The sequence below is a fragment of the Pygoscelis adeliae genome, unplaced genomic scaffold (genome assembly GCF_000699105.1).
Source record: "Pygoscelis adeliae isolate BGI_AS28 unplaced genomic scaffold, ASM69910v1 Scaffold31, whole genome shotgun sequence".
Classification (NCBI taxonomy): Eukaryota; Metazoa; Chordata; class Aves; order Sphenisciformes; family Spheniscidae; genus Pygoscelis; species Pygoscelis adeliae.
In genome coordinates, this window is record NW_008824233.1 from 3282347 (window position 1) to 3302312 (window position 19966).

The 19966-nt window shown below is 37.4% G+C and overlaps 1 protein-coding gene across 1 annotated transcript in view; it reads left to right on the forward strand.

Annotated features, from left to right (window-relative positions):
* KIAA1109 (KIAA1109 ortholog) overlaps positions 1–19966 on the forward strand; it is a 123600-nt gene that overhangs the window by 8747 nt on the left and 94887 nt on the right. The window contains exons 5-15 of the mRNA XM_009334926.1: positions 3175–3361; positions 4519–4600; positions 5225–5418; positions 10422–10501; positions 11766–11916; positions 14613–14769; positions 15578–15656; positions 16464–16555; positions 17444–17561; positions 18670–18825; positions 19828–19925. Coding sequence (XP_009333201.1) covers positions 3175–3361; positions 4519–4600; positions 5225–5418; positions 10422–10501; positions 11766–11916; positions 14613–14769; positions 15578–15656; positions 16464–16555; positions 17444–17561; positions 18670–18825; positions 19828–19925 — 1394 coding nt within the window. The remainder of the gene's footprint in view (positions 1–3174; positions 3362–4518; positions 4601–5224; positions 5419–10421; positions 10502–11765; positions 11917–14612; positions 14770–15577; positions 15657–16463; positions 16556–17443; positions 17562–18669; positions 18826–19827; positions 19926–19966) is intronic.

Below are 19966 nucleotides of genomic sequence, written 5' to 3' on the forward strand. Positions count from 1 at the left end.
TCCAGTTTTCAGTGGCAAGATTATCAATGTTAAGCTCCATTACAATTGTACGCAAGGACGTGAACTTCAGTATGGGGACATCTTAAATGTCCTAAAAGCTGTCTTTGTCTGTTGTATGAAATGTGTGTGAAGCTTGTATGTGTCTCCGTCTCCTGAAGGAATCTTCTCCTGAAGGAATGTGCTGAAGGTAATGCAGACTCATATATTCCCCACTGAGCTTGGGGGAGGAGAACGACTAGAAATTAATTCGTATATTCAGAGGTTTTAGAACCAGAAGGGGCTTCAACGTTCATCCTGAGGAGCTGAAGGATGTGGCAGTGCCTGCCATTTGCCGCTGACCTGCTGAGATCCACTGACTTTGCAAGTCTTATGAGGATACACAAAGAAATAAAAACTGAGCGAGAAGCATGATCGGAGGTTTGTTAGAGAAGAGTGAAGGTTATTAGGAAAAAGAGGCCAAACTCAGAGAACGGTTTCCTACACTCTGGTGTATGTACTTTGCAAAATGCTTTATGGTATACTCTTCTTATTGAACTTCTGGTAGTCAATATGTGTTTATGATCAAAGGGTAGATTACAGTAATGGATGCTAGGAAGCATGACTACTAAACCTTTGTGTCAGAAAAAGGAAAAATTAAAATGCTTTGCATTCTGGTTTTTTTCATGTTTGTTCTAAAGATAAGATAATTATTTTGTTACCATTCTTCTGAGAAGATGAAAACTAAGCGACCAGAATTGATGCATTGTCTACCTGCCCTCTGGAATCTAAAGTAAATGTTGCTGTTAAGACTTGGGTTGCACTGTAATTTAAGGATGCTTCTCATGAAGTCTTAATCACAGTTCCTTGCGTAAGAGAAGGTTTGAACTACAAAAAGTTTGGATAATGATTATTGATAACCTGTAGTAAAGTTGCATTTCCTGCTGTGGTTTTTTTTTTAAAGTTCTTCAGTTTGACCTAGCAAGTGCAATCTGTTTTTCATCATGGCACTATGTTTGTACTAGGCATGTCATACCAATGTTAAAAGAACTTCACAGAAAAAGTCAAGTATCTGGGTTGTTTTCCTGCCTTGAGCGTTAAGTAAAATCATACTGGGACTTGAGAGTCGGTTTTGTACATACTTGAGAAATGAAAGTGGTTCTGGAACAAAAGTTGGAGGATTATCGGGCACACCCAGATGTCTTGGCTTAGGTGCTACAGCAGATAATGAATATTCATGTTGTAAAACCATATAGTGGAGTTTGTGAGGTACTTTTTGAAGGGGGAATACTGTTTTGAGAACCAATTCCTCTACTTTTTATTGTCGGGAGTGACTTGTTTCATATTCCTGTTAGGTTTTATTTAGTGGGTATATTTATATTGAATTGTTTGGGTAGGTGTGATACAAACATTTGAATAAACAATAAATAAATAGTACGTCTTCGTTAAATTCTGTAGGAGGCAAATGTCAAAATCTTGGCTGCATTAGTCACCTTGATTCCAACAAATGTTGATAAAACTTCAGTATTTTACTATCAATCTGGTAGTTACTTTTACATGACTTACATATATGCTTCTTTGAATCATTTAACTATATGGCATTCAGATGTGCTTGTCTTTCTCCTTTGCTCCCCTCCCCCCTTTTTTTTTCTTTTCCAAAAGTGTCTTAGGCAACCATATTGGTGTGTGGAGGTGAAATCTTATTTTTGTTATTAGGAAAAGGAGATAGTTGTCTCTTTAAATCCCCTTTAAAGAAATGAATTGCCACATATGATTTAATTTAGTTAATGAAGTCTAATGCTTGCCTCCAGGAATTGAAAAATTACATTTATTTGTGTTCTTGATGATACTGAGATCTCCCAGGTGAACAATTGTGTATCCCAGTCTTTGTCCATGTCATCCTTTGCCTATATCTTATTGATGCAAGTTAACATTACTAATGAACGGATTTGATATGAAAACAGGAAGGAACTGAAACTGGCTCATTAACTTTTCTCTGTCTCTGTTCAAGAAAACTGTGATGTCAGTGCTTTCTGAGGACTTATACTTTTTTTTTTTAAATAATGATACGGAAATTTCTGGTAATTTAGGTATGAGGGGTAAAAGGTGGGTTGCTGTTGTTTGGACAGAGTGCTGTATAGGTGCGTAACATCGGGGGACAGATGAGTTTGTTAGCAAAGAGGGTGCATTTAATAAAGTAGGTGTCTCTCAACTTTGGGTCCTGATCCTCACCAAAACAGCAGCGGTGTTCGCTCTGACTTTTTAATTTCTAGTGTCTGCGGGAAATGTTGCCTTCAGTTTGTAGCCCCTGAGTTACAGATTGGGGACTGCTGTAATAACGGTTGATGCTTCAGCTTCCTGAAGTCTGTTTGACTTAGAAAGACCGGATCAGGTTTTAGAGCAGCTCAGGTCTCTTGAGTGAATTTGTAACGGGCACTCTTTCAACTGGGTAATTAGGGGGAAATTGTGCAAGCTTTTTCCTCACATTAACTACATAATTAGGTCATACTACCTAAGGGAAAAGTATGTCAAAGTATGTCACAAACAGCTCTGTATGCGATCAGCAGATGTTAAACTAGTTTTTAAGTATCAGAGAGTCAAGCTGATATTTCAGTTAAAATTTTAAACTTGTGAAAATGCTGACGGATTGTGCAAAATGGGTATGCTTCTTGTTAGTTCTGCATATTAATGTTTTCTGTTTCTCTGTAAAAGAAAGCTTTTTCCCAGTTCAGGCCTGCTGTACCACAGAGCTTGGCTAGAAAACTATTTGGTTTTTGAGATTGAATTGGTCTCAAGTACTGATATGTTGCACTAAAAAGCAGAAGTTGGCACCGAGGCTTCTGTGCTGTGCATCAAGAGGGATTTTTGTTTGTTTGTGTTATATATGAGACTGAATAAACCTCATTTACCATTTTGTGCAGCTCCTGCCTGGATTTATTTTTGGATTGCGACCTAAGGGTGAAATGCCTTTCAAGTTTTATATTTTGTATGCAACTGTCTTATTTGCCAAGTTTTACTGATTTGCGTGGAACGGTGTAATTATTTTTGTGGAGTTTTTACTGCTTTTTAAGATGTACTTCAGCAGCTGTTCACTACCATGTAGATCGTTTTTGCAAAATGTGTGTATTTGAAAAACTGTAAATATTGCAAGAGGATGTTGGATTAGAATTAGAAGCTCTTTTCCTCCTATTTGTTTAGATCCAAAGGCAGAAACACGACTGTATATTATGGTGAATGACTTTGAATTTCATGTGTACAACCGTTCTGAGCTTTATGGACAACTTCAAGAACTGTTTGGCTTGGATCCCACAATAATTCCAGCAAAGAAAGATGATGAAAAAGCACAAGTAAATGGGAGGCAGAGAACACATACCAATCTTGAAAGGTAAATTATTATTCATTTTGCTATTTTGTTGATGCTTTGTTCCGCAAAGTGCTGAACTAATTGGGTAATGTTTTGTTAACATATGCTCTGGAGGCCAAATGGTTGAAGCACAGCTGAGAGAGAAATTGCACTGACAAGCCTGACAGTTTAAATCTTTTTCCTTTCCTCAGACTTCCTACCATAATAATTAAAAAACACAACCAAACACTCCTTGTTTAATGATCAGAGACAGGTTGAAAAATCCATTTGAAGTACAGTGTGGAAAGGGAGCATGTGTTGAAGAAGGTTATGCTTGCAGAATAATAATGGTATTGCTCAGTAGAAGTCATAGCTGCTCAAGACATTGAATAGACAAAATGTGAGGATCTATGTGGTGTTGGGAGCACTTAGTGGTTTTTGAGCTTTAAACTTGGGCTGATTTCACAAGTTGGCTTTTTAGGGGTGTGTGTTTGTGTATAGCTACACAAACCTTCTTTTCTTATTTTATTCCTCTTTTTGGGGTACCCCAGAAAATACGGTGCAGGTCTATAAGGAGTTCTCCTACATGACTTATGTGTAGTGGAGTCAGATGTCCAATAATAAGCCTCTCTTTGGGCAGAATCAGACCAGACTGATTTATTGGCAGGAGCAGTGAAGATCTAATGAGACTTGAGTCCTTCCACTGCTGCAGGCCAGGCTAGTATGTGTTACTAAATTACGTAGTGGGCAGCTGCAGGATGCTGTGGCAGTCCCGAGTTTGGGTAAGGGCTGTGCCTCTGAGCCAGTCTCTTCATGTTTTCATCTTATACCCTTATTGACAGGTGCTGGAAGATCTTCTGCCTTTGGGGAGGACGTGTCTTGGGAAAGGAATTTTTAGAACAGACCAAGTTCCCCTGAGGAAGGTTTATTTAACTGTTGCTCTGTGTTAAAGATGGCACACTTGTTTTCTACCTGTGTCAGCTCAGTATACCAGCACCCAAGCGCAGCTGCATATGCTTCCTGCTGTTATTCCAGGCTCTGGAGGAGTCTGCAGTAGTCTGCTAGCAGGTCCCTTACAGGAGGCACCCCTGTGGGAAGGAGTGTTCTCTGAGATCTGTGCACTGAAGACCCCTAGAAGAAAAGGTTGGTTAGTTCTTCTGCAGAAAAGACAAAATAATAAACCCCATTTTTTCCCATAGCGTTAAAGTAAAAACAGAATCTCAAGACCCTTCTTCTTCATGGAGATCGCTTATTCCAGTCATTAAAGTCAATGTGAGCACGGTAAGTGAAAAGACCCCGATGATGAAAATATTTAGCAGTAGATGTTTAAAAATCAGGCTTGCCATTCATTTTTCTTGTACGTTCTTTTTGAGTTTTTGTTCTCCTTCATGCTTTAAAAAAGTTTTAAAATGACACCACCAGCACTCCCCTGACACAGTCACAAATCCTGCTGGTGCTGATGGAAATATGGTTATGTTCTCTGTTGTAGGAAATACTTGTGTCTTAGACTTGTAATGATTTCAAGAATATCACCAAGTAATTAAGCTAGGTAATGGGTGTTGTACAATGTGTGGTGTGTTGGGTTTTTGGGAGGTGTTTGGGGTTTTTTTTCTTCTTTTTTCTTTTCTTCCCTGCATCTTTTAATAGGGATATTTGGACACGTTCCTTAAAAGTTGATGTTGCCTCCCAAAAAACCCAGGAAAACTGTTATTGAGGTGATAGGAGATAGAATACTGAGAGTTTAATGTATAAGGTAGTATTTTTAGATATGCACAGAATATGGCCAGGATTTTTGTCCATGGTCTTTATTTGCATAGGGCTGGTTAAAGTGCATTATTATATGTAAATTAGATATATATAAAAGAGCAGTGTATAATGAGTAATGGGGTTTTCTTTTTGATTTAGGGTCGCTTGGCGTTTGGGAATCATTATCAGCCACAAACACTTTGTATTAACTTTGATGATGCTTTTTTGACATATACCACAAAACCACCTTCGAGCCACCTTGATCAGTTTATGCACATTGTGAAAGGAAAACTGGAAAATGTTAGAGTCATGCTGGTTCCAAGTCCAAGATATGTTGGTCTTCAAAATGATGAGTAAGTTTTGGGTATTTTTGTTTCCATATTATTTTATTATTTATTTTAAGAAAACGAAGAAAAGAATGTTGATTGTGTTTCTGTGACTTTATTTTTCTTACTGTGTTTAGACAGTTGGCATTTTTACCACTGAAGGTTTTAAATGTTGGATCTTTGAAACTATTTTATTTATGGAGAAAAGTACTGGTTTTCTATCTCATTGTAGATTTTTGGGGTGTGTTCTGCTCTATGATTAATCATAGAATAGTTCGGGTTGGAAGGGACCTCTAAAGGTCATGTAGTCCAACCCCCCTGCCGTGGGCAGGGACATCTTCAACTAGAGCAGGTTGCTCAGAGCCCCGTCCAACCTCACCTGGAATGTTTGCAGGGATGGGGCATCCTGCATTCATCTTTTATTTTCCTTCACTCAGGTACTATAGCTGTACACAGGCTTTGACAGCACTAAATTTCTAGGATAAATGCAAGATTTAAGGTGTTGAGTTCTGTAGAGCTGATTTGCCTATGGTTTGGAAAATATTTATAAAAAAATGGGCGGTGCTTGCTATAGTAGAAATCATGTTATCTTTTGAAGACAGATTGCTGATCCTTTTACCTCTGTATTCTGCGTAAGCGGGGTTATGCAGCTTTAACAAACGGGATGGTAATAAGTCAAACAAAAGAAAGGGTGCTTGCATGAAGTGATTTGACACTAGGATTCTTGTTTTATTACACTTTAACCAGCAAGACAGTTATATGCATACTGTATTAACATCCCTGATTGATACGGTATGAACATCATAGCCAGAATTTTCTGCATGATCTTATTTAATGTTTACAACATTATATATTCAACAGATAATTTGGACAAAACTGCTAAATTTCAGTGTCTTTCACAGGTGTTATTTGCTCAACAAAAAATAAATAATGTTTACCACCCTTGGACAATTGCGTGTATGAGTTCATGTGAAATGATTATACCTATTTTATACCTCCTAAGCAACAATATCCAGCGAATGAATTATGATATTTGGAAATAAACTGTACATCATTTGACTGTACCTTAATTGGCTTTGTATCAGCCAAATACTGTCATCTATAATATGCCTTTATATGTTTTCAAAAAACATTCTGTGGATGTGTACAGAATCTTACTCTTCCGACATGACGACAAAGGAAATTTCTCCAACTAATATTGAAAACAAACAAGATTAAAACAAAATAGGATTAAGATATTCAAACTATTAGCTTTTTCTCCTGTTTCCGCTAAGTATTTTCTTTTTATGCTGTTACCATCCCTGCAGCTTCTGATGGCTGAAGGATGGCATGTGTGCAGAAAATGTGCCCTAATTTACTGGGTAGATCCAACAAATGACCCAGTTCACTGGAAATGGGGAATGCTTGAATCTTTAGAGCCTGCCCTCTTATGCTTCTTTGGCTTAAAAATTAAGCTGGGTGTCTTAACTTTCAGAAATTCCTGCAGGCAACGCACGTATAAAAACCAGCTAAGTGACTTGATGAAATTGTAACAGACTGACTAATCGATACAAACATCAAAAACCCACCGTGAAAACTGTCATATTATATTACGGACAGACATCTCAACGCCTCCATTGGTTTTTGCAAATAAATCCTCCAAAACCCAAGGGAAAAAAATGTGCCAGGAAAAGCAGATCAAAGCAGAAGTAGTTCGGGGAGCAGTGACTAAGTCAGCAGGCTCAAAGTGGAAGTTTAGGATAGATATTCGGAAATACTTTTTAATGATGATGATAGTCTCATTATCATTCATTGCCATTACCTAATTTGTTTTTGCAAATGGCTTGTGGTGGGGTTTCTAGGGTTCTACCACCTCCATCAGCTAAGTCTGGCAAGGAGTAACTATTCCTGCGGAGGGTGGGTTAGGCAGCCTCATTAGGTACCTTTCTCTCCCATTTTCTGCGGAGCTAGTTTCGTGTGCCCTTTCAGCTGAGAATACAGCTAAAAGAAGCAGTACTGTGGTCTTTTTTGCATGGCTGTGCAGTGAACACTGGTCATGGAATTCATCCCTATTAAGAAAAATACATGTTGGTCTTAAATCTAAATCGGTTCTGCTACTGGGTTCACCACCTGTCGGTTGTCACCTAACCTATGACTATCCTAGGACTGGTACAAGGAAAGATACTGCTTTTCTTGGCTGCTGTTTTGTGTTTGCTATGGCCTGTGATGCTTCGATAATGTAAAACTATAAGCTGCTTCAGTCACCTGCTGTATATGTTCATATTCTTCTTAAAAAGGAAATAAAAAAACTAGTGACAAGACATGACGATACAGAAGAGAACTTTTCTCTTTGTGGAAAAAACCCACACTGACCAGGCAAAAAGTTTTATACAAGTGTAGTGAGTTCAGAGAGATCAGAACAAGAGCACGAAATAATAATACCGTGCAGACACGGTAAAGATGTACACTAAAAGAATTGGAGGAAAAGGACTGAGGAAGACGTTTAGCTACCATGTGTGGTTTTGGTGGGTTTTTTCTTCCCCATCTACTTCCATTTAGTGTAAGACCTCATAGCTTTCCTCCGGAAAGTGGAGTATGGCAAAGGTGATGAGGATGACACAGCAGTGGGTGTTTGACAGAAGGACTGGGCCATTCTGTCAGCTCCTAAGGCTTTCCTATAGACATTTCTCTCTTTCCTGCAGCTAAATGACAGCTTCTGTTAAGCCATGGACTTAAGTCAAACTGTCCATCTCGAAGAAGTCTTAGCTCAAAACTCTTTGTAATTCTATTTAAGATAGTGTTTTAGATTAACACAAAATTATTAATTATTCTAAGTCGGTATAAGTGTAAACGCTATTAGGAAGGCAGAAGTAAACCATTGTTAAGTCTGCCCTATGCATTCATGCTTTACAGTAATTTTTATTAAAACAGTAATGTAGCTTCTCCAGTGTATTTCTATAAGCTTAGGTAAATCTGTATATAGTGTTTCGAGACCTATGCACTCTGTGCTGTCAGAGAGGGGAACGCACTTCATGTGAAAGGGATATAGTATTCTGTATTTCACGGAACAAAACGTATATCAGATCGAGCAGTGGGGAGTAAGTGCAGTTTGCCATCATAGACAGGCCACCTCGCGCTGTGGCTGGCTGACCCTCGTGGTGAAATGCTGAGCTGCTGAAATGAGATGCAGCCTTTGCCTGACAGTGTGCCCCGCTGAGGGTACAGTCGGACAATGGGAAATGAGTGTGTTGGATGAAGAAGTTACTGTCAGGCTCCGAAGTTTTACAGCTGGTTATGTTGTGAGCTTCCCCTCTCTTGCATTACAAAGCGGAGCGGCTTCCTCTGAGCCCCGTTGGTGGTATGCTCAGCTTGAGAGGCTGAAATTACTAACTCAACGCTGCTGTGCCACGGTGTGCTTTCCAGTCTCGCTGACCTGCGTGTGCCTGTTGAGGAGTGTGGGCAGAATACACTGAGCTCTTCCCCTGAACTACTATTTACATATCTCTCAATGCTTTCCTTCCCACTTCTATTCCTGAACCACTAAACTTTTTTTTTTTCACATCTTGCTCTATTTGCATCTCACTGGGGAGGCCAGTTCAGTTTTGAACAGAGAAAAGAAATAATTGGAAAATTGGGAATGAGTAGAAAGTATTTTGTCTTTTACTGCTGTCGTTACTCTCAAAGTAAAATTGATTTCAAGGTTCCTGCTCTGTTGCTTTTGAAGAACTTCTGGCAGTGCATGGGCTCTGCATCTGCTGTCTTCCATATTTTCCAAGCCTTCCTGCGTTTGAAATGAGCTGTGGTAAAATGGGCAGTGTGCTTCTAACAGGTCACGCTCTTAGACCATGTATTTCTGTCATTGGAATTTTCTTTTTTTTTGTTAAGAAGTGACAACTTACAAAAGTGGCTGAAAAGTGGCAAAAACATCTTTTGCAGTAAAAATAGAACTTTCACATTATAATGTTATTATTACTGTAAAAGGTAATATTATGTAAATCAACATGTAACACTGTAAGAAAGTGATTGTAATATACCAATATAATAGTGTTAGGGGAAGTGTTTCGTGTATTAGTTTTATCACTTAGATTCTTTTATATTGAGGGAAATGTTCTTGAGGAAGAACAGCTTTTTTTTTTGCCTTTTTTTTTTTTAAACTAATGGTCTAATTACTGAAGATGTCTTGTCCCTTTGGTTTAGAGTGCTATTTTAGTAAGAAAACAATTAGCAGGTGAAAGAACGATATAGGACAAGGAGAAAGGAACTCCTGATGGAATGAAACATTGAAAGTAAAACTTTGGTAGCTGGTTACAATACCTGAGAAATGTCTTTGTGGAGAGGAGCCTGGTGTCTTCATGCTTGAGTTAACTAAACCTTTAAGTTACTTTATATAATAACAATAATAATAATAATGATAATCATTACAATAATAATAACATAATGATCAAGTATTTTTTTGCAAATCGGGGTAGACATAGCCTGGCCATATGACAGCTGCCTTTTTGATAGGAGACTTGAGACCAGGTAGACTTGAATATTCACGGTGTTTATTTTCAGCAGCTCGTTTAGTCTGAGGTAGCAGATAGACCAGGAATCACAGCGTGCTGGGGAGGGAAAAAAAAATCATAACCTGCACTTCAAATTTAACTTAACAAACAGCTGCATTTGGACAGACTGTGGTGTGTGGCGCGGGCACGCCTGTCTATTCCATTCACCCTTCTGGTAATGTGACAAGACCGATGCCTGGTAGATAAGGTAGGCGCATGGAGCTGGTGTCTTGGGATCACATCAGACTTGAGTCTTGCCCACAAAATCTTCCCAGTCAGGTACCACATAACACTGTATCTCCACTGTTGGCTTGCTTGATACAGACAGCAGTTTTATTGATGATTCCATGGTTAAATATGTACTGCTTAGAAGCTACAAGTGAGCCTGACCTATGTAATCTCTTCTATTATGCTTAATATGTTGCATTTAAAATTACTTGAATTCATAAAGATTTATCTCAGTGCATTGCTTTTTAATCTTTATCTTTGCACTTTTTTCCATTACAGACCACCGAGGCTGATGGGTGAAGGTTTTGTTGTAATGCAGTCCAATGATGTTGACATCTATTACTATATGGATGAACCAGGTACCTTCTGTTAAATACAAAGATAAAATTTTAAGGGATTTGAAGGCTGTTTGTTTATTTAATTGTCTGGATTTGCTAGACAATTTCTTCTTTTTTTTTTTAATGCTGAAAATTCTTTATGCTGAAAGAGTTAGTGTAATGTTTTGGAGCCAATAAAAGCGTTCATACATACGCTTATGAATGCTTATAAGTTCATAAGTTATTTTTTCTGCAAATGAAAAAAATTTCCACTGAAACAAATGGGAGAGAGTTCACATATTGCATATTTAGAAGGGCGTGAAATTTTGAGCTGCATTCTTTTTAATGGTTGTTGTCGGCTTCTAGACTGTTTCATGTAAGAGGCCCGGGAAATTCCATAGATGAGATATCTGTACATGTAGAACTAATGTTTTTATCAGTAAATAGTTTTATAAAGATGTAGGTACTCTGTCAGCAGTGCCTTCCGCAAGTGTATATGCAACACAGAAGCAAATAATCTTGATATTTATTCTTGAAACAAATTATGTTTTAAGCTGTAAACTTAAATGATGCAGGTTTCCAAAAGTACTTCAGGAGTGGGGACAATTTATAGTCAATACCTACTGGGGTTTTTGGGAAGTTTATTTGATGCATCGATTTCTGAATATTGCGGTGTCTGTCTTTTTCACTTTAAATCCAGTGCGTTATATTACCACTTCATTTTACTGGAGTTTTTTTGGTTTGCAAAAGCTTTTGCTCTGACTCCACTTAAAGTGTTGCCTGAATCTTGAACAAAGGTAACACGTGCAATAATGATGTATACTGGTGTAGGATAGGTGGCAATTTTGGATCGTTGCTGAATGACTGCTTGAATTTTTACTGGTAACTCCGGGTCTACTGTACTAAGTCTTCCTTTTTTATTTGCTTGCATTGTCTGTAGGAATGATTTTAACTTAATCTTATTTGTTTCAAAACTTAGTTTTGTAAGTAGGATTCGGAACTGAATGCGGATGCATGAAAGCCTGTATTGGTAAAAAGCATAGTTAAGAGATAAAACTGCTGTGTATGTCAGCATTTGACTGACATCAGTGAGCAGCGCTTCAGAAAATCCTGAGAATTTTTGGTCATATTCTTGCCCTTCCCCTGGGAGCCTGCACTGAATTGTGGCTTGATATTTACGTACTGTAGTGGTCTCAAATAAAACTGACATCAGGACGCTTGAATTGTCTTGTGCTTAGTAAACATTTTTCATGCTAATTTGAAGCAGCTTCCTTTAATAATCTGTTTATTATATTATGTAATATAGGTCTTGTACCAGAGGAGACGGAGGAAAGTAATGATGGAGAAGCAAACAACGAAGACAGCAAATTACAGGACCTGCCACCATGTTGGGGTTTGGACATTGTTTGTGGAAAAGGAACAGACTTCAACTATGGACCTTGGGCTGATAGGCAGAGGTATTATCATGATTTACATCTCCAGTTTTAATCTTTAATATCTATTATTATTGAGGAAACATTCTGAAGTTTCCAGTGTGCGATTGCTCAGACTTCTAATTTGTATGGGCTAGGCTAGGCAGTCTAAAAGAAGAGTCCTGCCACAATGGTTTAAGATTAGTAAATTCATTGTTGTTTATCATGTTGGCCTTCCAAAGTTAGGATCACTCAGTGAATTTTTATTATTAAATTAATAAATTATGTTCCTATTTTTTGTGAACAAAGTAGTTCTGCTATTTATCAAGTGTTACATACCTAAGGGTTTAACCTTTTAATTGGTTACCTTTTAGACTTGTCATGCTCCTATTAGCTCATGGATGGGAATACACTGCATATTCATGAGAAGATTTTATGGAAGTACAAATCTGGCTATGAAAATAATGAGGGGGAATCATTTATCCCTGCTTAGGAGAATCAACTGCTTGACGCGGCCTTCAAAGTATTTATTATCTAGATATTTTAGTGACAAAATATTAGGCCAGAGCTCTACTACTGTTCTTCACTTAGCCCTCGATGTTTTGCTCACGAGTATTTCTGGTGGAGACAATAGGATTGTTTAGAGAGTAAAGGACTATTAAGTAAAAGTGGCATAATCAGTGCTTTCCCTCTTTTCCCCTATTAATTACAGATAGATACTTCTCTTGGCCTCCGTTAATTCTCCTGTGAACTATTATGATTAACTGTCTCTTAGGAGTGTGAGGATGGCAGACCAAAGAGTAGTCATTAGATATGACAGTGTCTAAGAGAATTTAAGAGAAAATGCCAATTTCCAGAACAGTGCTTTGCTAGGAACGTGAAGTCAGTGAATCATTAATGATATTTTTAATACTGCCGAGAAAGCTCGCTCTACGATGGTATGCTTTTTATAATTTTAACTGGCTAGGCAGAAGGCAGTTCGGTGCCTATTCAGAGTGCGCAGAGTTCATAGGTACATACCTGGGAACACTTTCGCATTGTGCCATGGATAGAAGGTAGAATTTTGGAAAGTGCCTGAACGTTTTAGAAGCACAGATCTGTAGGAGTGCTGTGGACTTTGTACTCTAAATTCATATAAGGGCTTCTACAAATACTGATCTTGCATCATGCAATAAAATCTTGGGTTTCCCCAGGGTTTTGACAGTGTGTGTTGTGTGGTGTTTGTGGGGGTTTTGTTGTTGTTTTTTTTTGGCTTGGGGTTTGGTTTTTTGTGTTTTTGTTTTTTTTTTTTTTTTAAACATTCAAGCTGCTATAGTGGTCGGGTGCTGGGTGCAGGAAACTGCTACCCCCCTTAAAGACTTACTTCCACCCCCTCGAGACCTATATAAGCTATGCTGTCTGTGCTTCATCGCTGTGGCTTTCCTTTCGTGTGGTTGCATGTTCAGATATAAGTCTGCAGAAATGTAGGCTTCATTTTACTCCCATTCTGAGGTCCTAAAGTTTTGTATTTTGTTTATTTCTGGGCATTACATCTATTATTTATGCACAAACCGAAGCATAAACAGATTACTTCCTGCTATGATTTTGTAGCAGATTTGTAAACCAAAGATTGGGAATAAGAAGAAAAACATAGCTTGTTTGCCATCTGAATTAAAATATTTTTTGTTCTAAATCATCTATGGTTTGTCCATTTATGGCTTTTATCCAAAAGTCACTTCTTGTCATTGAAACTTTTGGAGATTTCAGGGATGAGTTGGAAGGCTCCCATGATGAAAAGGCAGTTCGGTGCCTATTCAGAGTGCGCAGAGTTCATAGGTACATACCTGGGAACACTTTCGCATTGTGCCATGGATAGAAGGTAGAATTTTGGAAAGTGCCTGAAGGTTTTAGAAGCACAGATCTGTAAGAGTTCTGTGGACTTTGTACTCTAAATTCATATAAGGGCTTCTACAAATACTGATCTTGCATCATGCAATAAAATCTTGGGTTTCCCCAGGGTTTTGACAGTGTGTGTTGTGTGGTGTTTGTGGGGGTTTTGTTGTTGTTTTTTTTTGGCTTGGGGTTTGGTTTTTTTTGTTTTTGGCTTTTTTTTTAAACATTCAAGCTGCTATAGTGGTCGGGTGCTGGGTGCAGGAAACTGCTACCCCCCTTAAAGACTTACTTCCACCCCCTCGAGACCTATATAAGCTATGCTGTCTGTGCTTCATCGCTGTGGCTTTCCTTTCGTGTGGTTGCATGTTCAGATATAAGTCTGCAGAAATGTAGGCTTCATTTTACTCCCATTCTGAGGTCCTAAAGTTTTGTATTTTGTTTATTTCTGGGCATTACATCTATTATTTATGCACAAACCGAAGCATAAACAGATTACTTCCTGCTATGATTTTGTAGCAGATTTGTAAACCAAAGATTGGGAATAAGAAGAAAAACATAGCTTGTTTGCCATCTGAATTAAAATATTTTTTGTTCTAAATCATCTATGGTTTGTCCATTTATGGCTTTTATCCAAAAGTCACTTCTTGTCATTGAAACTTTTGGAGATTTCAGGGATGAGTTGGAAGGCTCCCATGATGAAGACTTTAAAACCAACATTCTTTTTTATCGCATGCAGTGGTTGTCTAAAGATTCAGCTGACTGGAGAATAATTAAGTGAACCAAATAGATGCATAAATATGTATAAATACATATCTATTTCTTCTGTGAATGAAAACAACACTTTTTTTTTTTTCCTTCTTCCCCACTAGGGATTGCTTGTGGAAGTTTTTCTTCCCACCAGACTACCAAGTTATGAAAGTCTCAGAAATTGCTCAGCCTGGGAAACCAAGACAGATTCTTGCTTTTGAACTGCGGATGAATATTATTGCAGATGCCACCATTGATTTACTTTTTACCAAAAATAGGGTAAATAATGAAAACTTACCTAGAAAATAACTTGTCTACTGTGATTACACTGTGCTTTTTGGTTTTGCATATTTTTACTTGTCTCAGGTGTTTATTACAGAACTATGGTTTTAAAAGCTAGGCGATTTTTGTTTTAGTCTTCCATAATTATGAGCAAACCCTTCAAAGAGAAATACTGGCTGAGAGGCATTAATATTTGTTGGCTTAGTTTCTTTTAAGCTTTAAAGCTACATCTTAAACCATGCCAGCTCCTACAGTCTTGGGAAATCATGATCTGGACATTTCCTGTGCAATCTTCCATTATGACGAAGCTCACCATGATGAAAAGATAATTTCTTCTGATGTTGGGTGAATGTCTAATATTACAGGAGAGGTGATAGTGAGGGGAACAAAAGATGCGTATGTGTAGGGGTTTGGATTTTTCTTTCCCCTGTTGCTACTCTTATAAATGGGATATAGCATGACTTCATTGTACACCTGTTTTCTTCTCTTTTTTTGTGACTGAAAGGGTTAGAAAGTGTAGTGTTAGAAATACATATTCATCTGCCCTCTCAGGCCTTGGATCAGACTGTGTACGCTGTTTCTATTAGTGGACCTAAGTGAGCATTTGTTAAGCCTAAAAATGGTGTTATTTGGTATCAGTGCACATAGATAGTTCATTAGCAGTTTTTCTGAAGGCAGGTAAGACTTCAGTCATTGGGTGCCTTAATCTCGGTGTGGGTATTGATAGCCAGAGGCATAAAGGACACTGGTTGATGTGGCGAGCCTAGAAATAATGTTTGGACTTTCTTCCTTTCTTGCAATACAGGAAACTAATGCTGTACATGTAAATGTTGGTGCAGGATCATATTTGGAAATAAATATTCCCATGACAGTAGGCGAAAATGGTGAGTTAAGGCTAAGCTTAATTTCTTTTCCTAATGTTTTTCCTGAACAGTTATCTTAATTCCTATGTGTGTGAATGTCTTGTAGTGTTCTTCCTTTGTGACTATGAGATGTATATTCTTATGTAAAGGAACAAAAAGTATTTCCTTGTACATTTCATTGCAAGATATTAAAGCATGTATATATTTAAATAGTTAAGTTACCTCCATGTTTTGTTTGGGTTAGGAAACACAAATTCCTTAACTACTAGACAGTGTATCATTTAACTGTATGTGTATGGAAGCAGATTACAGATACATTGTCAACTCAAAGCAGGAAGCCTTCTTCAGTAGGATTAGTGTGGTAATTGAATCATACTGAGAAATGCGTTATGAAAACTAATTTAATCGTAGTTTATTTAAACAAAACAAACCCCAAAATCCAAGGTGAAGTGGAGATAAATGTAAAGTGGTGGGTATGTTCCTTGCATTTACTCATCTTGTTGACTGGTTTGAGGCCCTTTGATAAATTGCTTGTTCTCTTGATTCTTGCTGGCATATTTGAGTTCTATTCTGCAACTTAAACCAAGATCTCCAGAACCTGAGCATTTCCAGACGCAGCAAGAAGACTTTTGTCATCTCTCCTACATGAAGGCAGAACACATTAAGCTCTTTGTTGACAAACAGTAGAGGACAGAATTGTTATACTACTAATTTCCATCGTGATATTCCTTGATTGTTAACGGACTGCTGAAATTACTGATGAATGTTATTTAAGTATTTGTGTAACTCTTATGTCTGAATGATTGTTTTATATCTTTTGTTTGCTAGGGTATTCACCCACAATTAAGGGGCAGCTTCTACATGTTGACGCCACCAGCAGTATGCAGTACCGGACTCTCTTAGAAGCTGAAATGCTAGCTGTAAGTTTCCATTAATAAGCACAAAGCTTCAGTCTCCAGAGGATTTTTAATAAAGAACATGTTTATTTGTCTGTGGAGCAGTTCTTTAGCTTCTTAAACAATACAGAAATATGCCTTTTGAATGTATTTTGCAAGACCTTAATGTGTAAGGGACTTACATATACACACGTGATTATGCATGTGTGTAACTTGCAGTGACTAACATAAGTTATATGTGTTTTGAAAGCAGCAGGGGGATTGGAGTACCATTTATGAATCTTGCCTCGTTTACTATGTAGCCATGTGTTCATACAGGCTTTACCTTAATAAATGATGACACTTGCTAGCTGTGCTACAGAATGTGTGTGCATAAGTACTTAAAAGTACTTCAGAGCGCTTAAACTACTTGGAACAGATTTAATACTGCATTGTTCTTTTGTTTGCCTAATATTTCACTTTTGCAATACTGTAATTCTGTAGATTACCTTTCTCACTGGTTTTTAAATGACCTTATTAGAGTGATGTTTTTAATGTTTAAATTTAAGCATCATATAAATGGTTGAAAAATACTGTATTCTGAGGGATTTTACCTTTAGTGTATTGTGAAAAGTGATGCTTTCAATGAAAATTTTGGTTTATAAATTGCTTGGTACGTCTAATGCAACAGATGTATCAGAAGTTTATAGTATACCTTTCCAAATAAATGAATACACTAACACTTGACCTTCAAACACAGAAAAAGAGAGAGAGAGATTAAATTATTAAGGAACTGGAGAGGCCTTCTGTTCATCCCAGCAGGAAAACAGTTTTAATTATTCAGCAGAGTACATATGTGAAAACTGCTGAGCTACAGGGTCAAGCATTGTCACCTTTTCAAGAAATCCTGATGCTTTAATATCTTGTTCACAGTTTCACATTAATGCCAGCTATCCCCGGATATGGAACATGCCACAGACATGGCAATGCGAACTTGAGGTTTATAAAGCGACCTATCATTTTATCTTTGCTCAGAAAAGCTTCTTTACAGGTAACTTCTTTACTAAATAAGTTACGTATCAAATTAAATATTCTTTCTTTAGAATTTCTTCTCAAATTTTGCAAAGGTGTACAAAGTCAGGTACTCTGATTTCACATATTTAGGACCACAAATTGTTTCTGAGGACAAAGTTCCCGATGTTTTCTGTTGCCTGTAAGTGTCTAAGTACATGATATTCTTATATTTGAGTGGAGATACCAAATAATTAAATTTTCTAACATCTAAAATAATTTGATCTGCAGTTATGTTAAGTGATCTTAAATTTCAGATTAACTTATTTCTACCAGAGCTATTGATTTGTTTAATATTTGTCACCTAGGATGTCGATTCCTCTGATATCTCTTTCTTTGGCTGACTGATTTTCAACTACTTAGGCTTTAGGTCGTGTGCCTGTGTCTAACAGATGATGGAAGTAATTTGCTCCTTAGGATTTTGGCTGTGAGGAAGAATACATGCGCACAAGGCAGTACAATGTGATACAGCATCACCAAACTGTTGCTGAATGTTCCAGCTGCAGTAATGGAAAGAATATAGCCCCATCAATGTAGCACTGCCTGGGCTAATTAGCCCTGCTGGGAGGAAGGATTAATTAGTGCAGGCATAGTGCCATGCTAATAAAGTTATCCTCCTAGTGAGGCGGGAGCCATTATCTGTATACTGCTGCAGTACGCAGCATAGTCTACCAGTCTGTTCAGAGCAAACATGAACTTCTACAACAACACTGTTTTGCTGCGTTAGAAAATATTACTAATGTACACATTCAGAGTACCAGAGTGGAAAACCGAAGGAAAGCAGTTGGTAATCCAGTGCTTTTAGGTCAATGTGTAACTTTGCTACTGAACAAAACTAAACTAGAAAACTTAAACGTATGGCTTTCCAGCTTAAAAAGCAGGTGAGAAATGGGAGATGGCTTCACAGCAAGTATTTGTGGAATATCTGCCTGAGAAATGGATACTGTGTATTGTTTTCCTCGTTTTCCTTTTTCTGTAAAGGAGCAAATGGTTAAGCTTTGCAAATTATGAAAAGCCAAAAATTTAAAAGAAGAAATCTCTCACTTGACTGCTACTAACTTGTCTTTTATTACTTTATGTGGGTTTAGATTTGATCCAAGACTGGTCCAGTGATAGCGCACCTGATATCTTTTCATTTGTTCCTTATATGTGGAACTTCAAAGTCATGTTTCATCAATTTGAAATGATTTGGGCAGCAAATCAACACAACTGGATTGACTGTTCCACCAAACAACAAGAAAATGGTGAGATCACTTTTTTTTTATTTGGAAGAAGAGTACATACTATGAAAAATATGTACAAAATATAGAGTGTTCATATAGAGAGAGTACAAGAATTATAAAATTTTTACTAGAAAAATGTGTGTTCAGTGATAACTACCCATTTCACTACTGTTGATGTGCATAAACCATCCTAAAACTGTTTTAAGTTCTAACTTGCTTTGTACAAATGCATACCATTTTTGGGGAGAGTGCAGTTCTAGATCATGTTTTAGCCTTCATTTTTCAAGACCCTTTGAATCTTTGATTTAGTACAACAGTTTGCAGAGAGCAACCGTGAGGTCTTGACATATATTCAGTAAGCTAACTGAAAACATTCACTCGGGAATAAATTTTTTGAGTAATGTTGGAAAAATACCATTTGAACTCCATATAACTAGAAACGTCTGTTTCCTGTTCATTTCAGAATAGGATATAATGCTGCTAACTCTAGGCAAAATGAAGAGGTACACTTAAGAAAGCCAAAACTTTGTTTAATGTGCAATTTGGTTTATGCGTATTTCAGTGGACTACACTGTAGTAGAATCTTATGATTTCAATGTAGAAAGAGGATGGTGGATTAAAAATCTCACAGTTGTGTTCTAGTTAAAAATAAGGCTCACTACTTCATCAGAAGCCTGAGGAACTTTCAATGTGTGTTTCTTGCCCAAAAACTGGTGTGTGAAGCAATAAAGTAAGTCATAAGATATTAGTTACAGTTGTTTTTATTGTCTGCTTGCAATTTCATTGTGCTAAGTATAATGTCTTTCTGTAAAGGACAAGCTGTGGAAAGTAAATACTTTCAGAATAATGTAGTACAAAGTACTCTAAATACACAGTAGTTAAAATGGCAATGTCCTACTTCATGAGTTCTTGAATATCTTTTCATTGTTTTTACCTGTATGTTTGATAATTTGTCTGAGAACAAAATAGGGAGTAATTTTGACAGATTTTTTTTGTTTGTTTGTTTTTCCTCTTCTCTCCCAGTTTATCTAGCAGCTTGTGGAGAAACATTGAACATTGTTTTCTCTCTGCCTTTCACTGACTTTGTTCCAACCACATGTAATACTAGATTCTCTTTAAGGGTAAGTTCTTCCCCCCTCACCTCTCTCTTGTCTTCTAAATG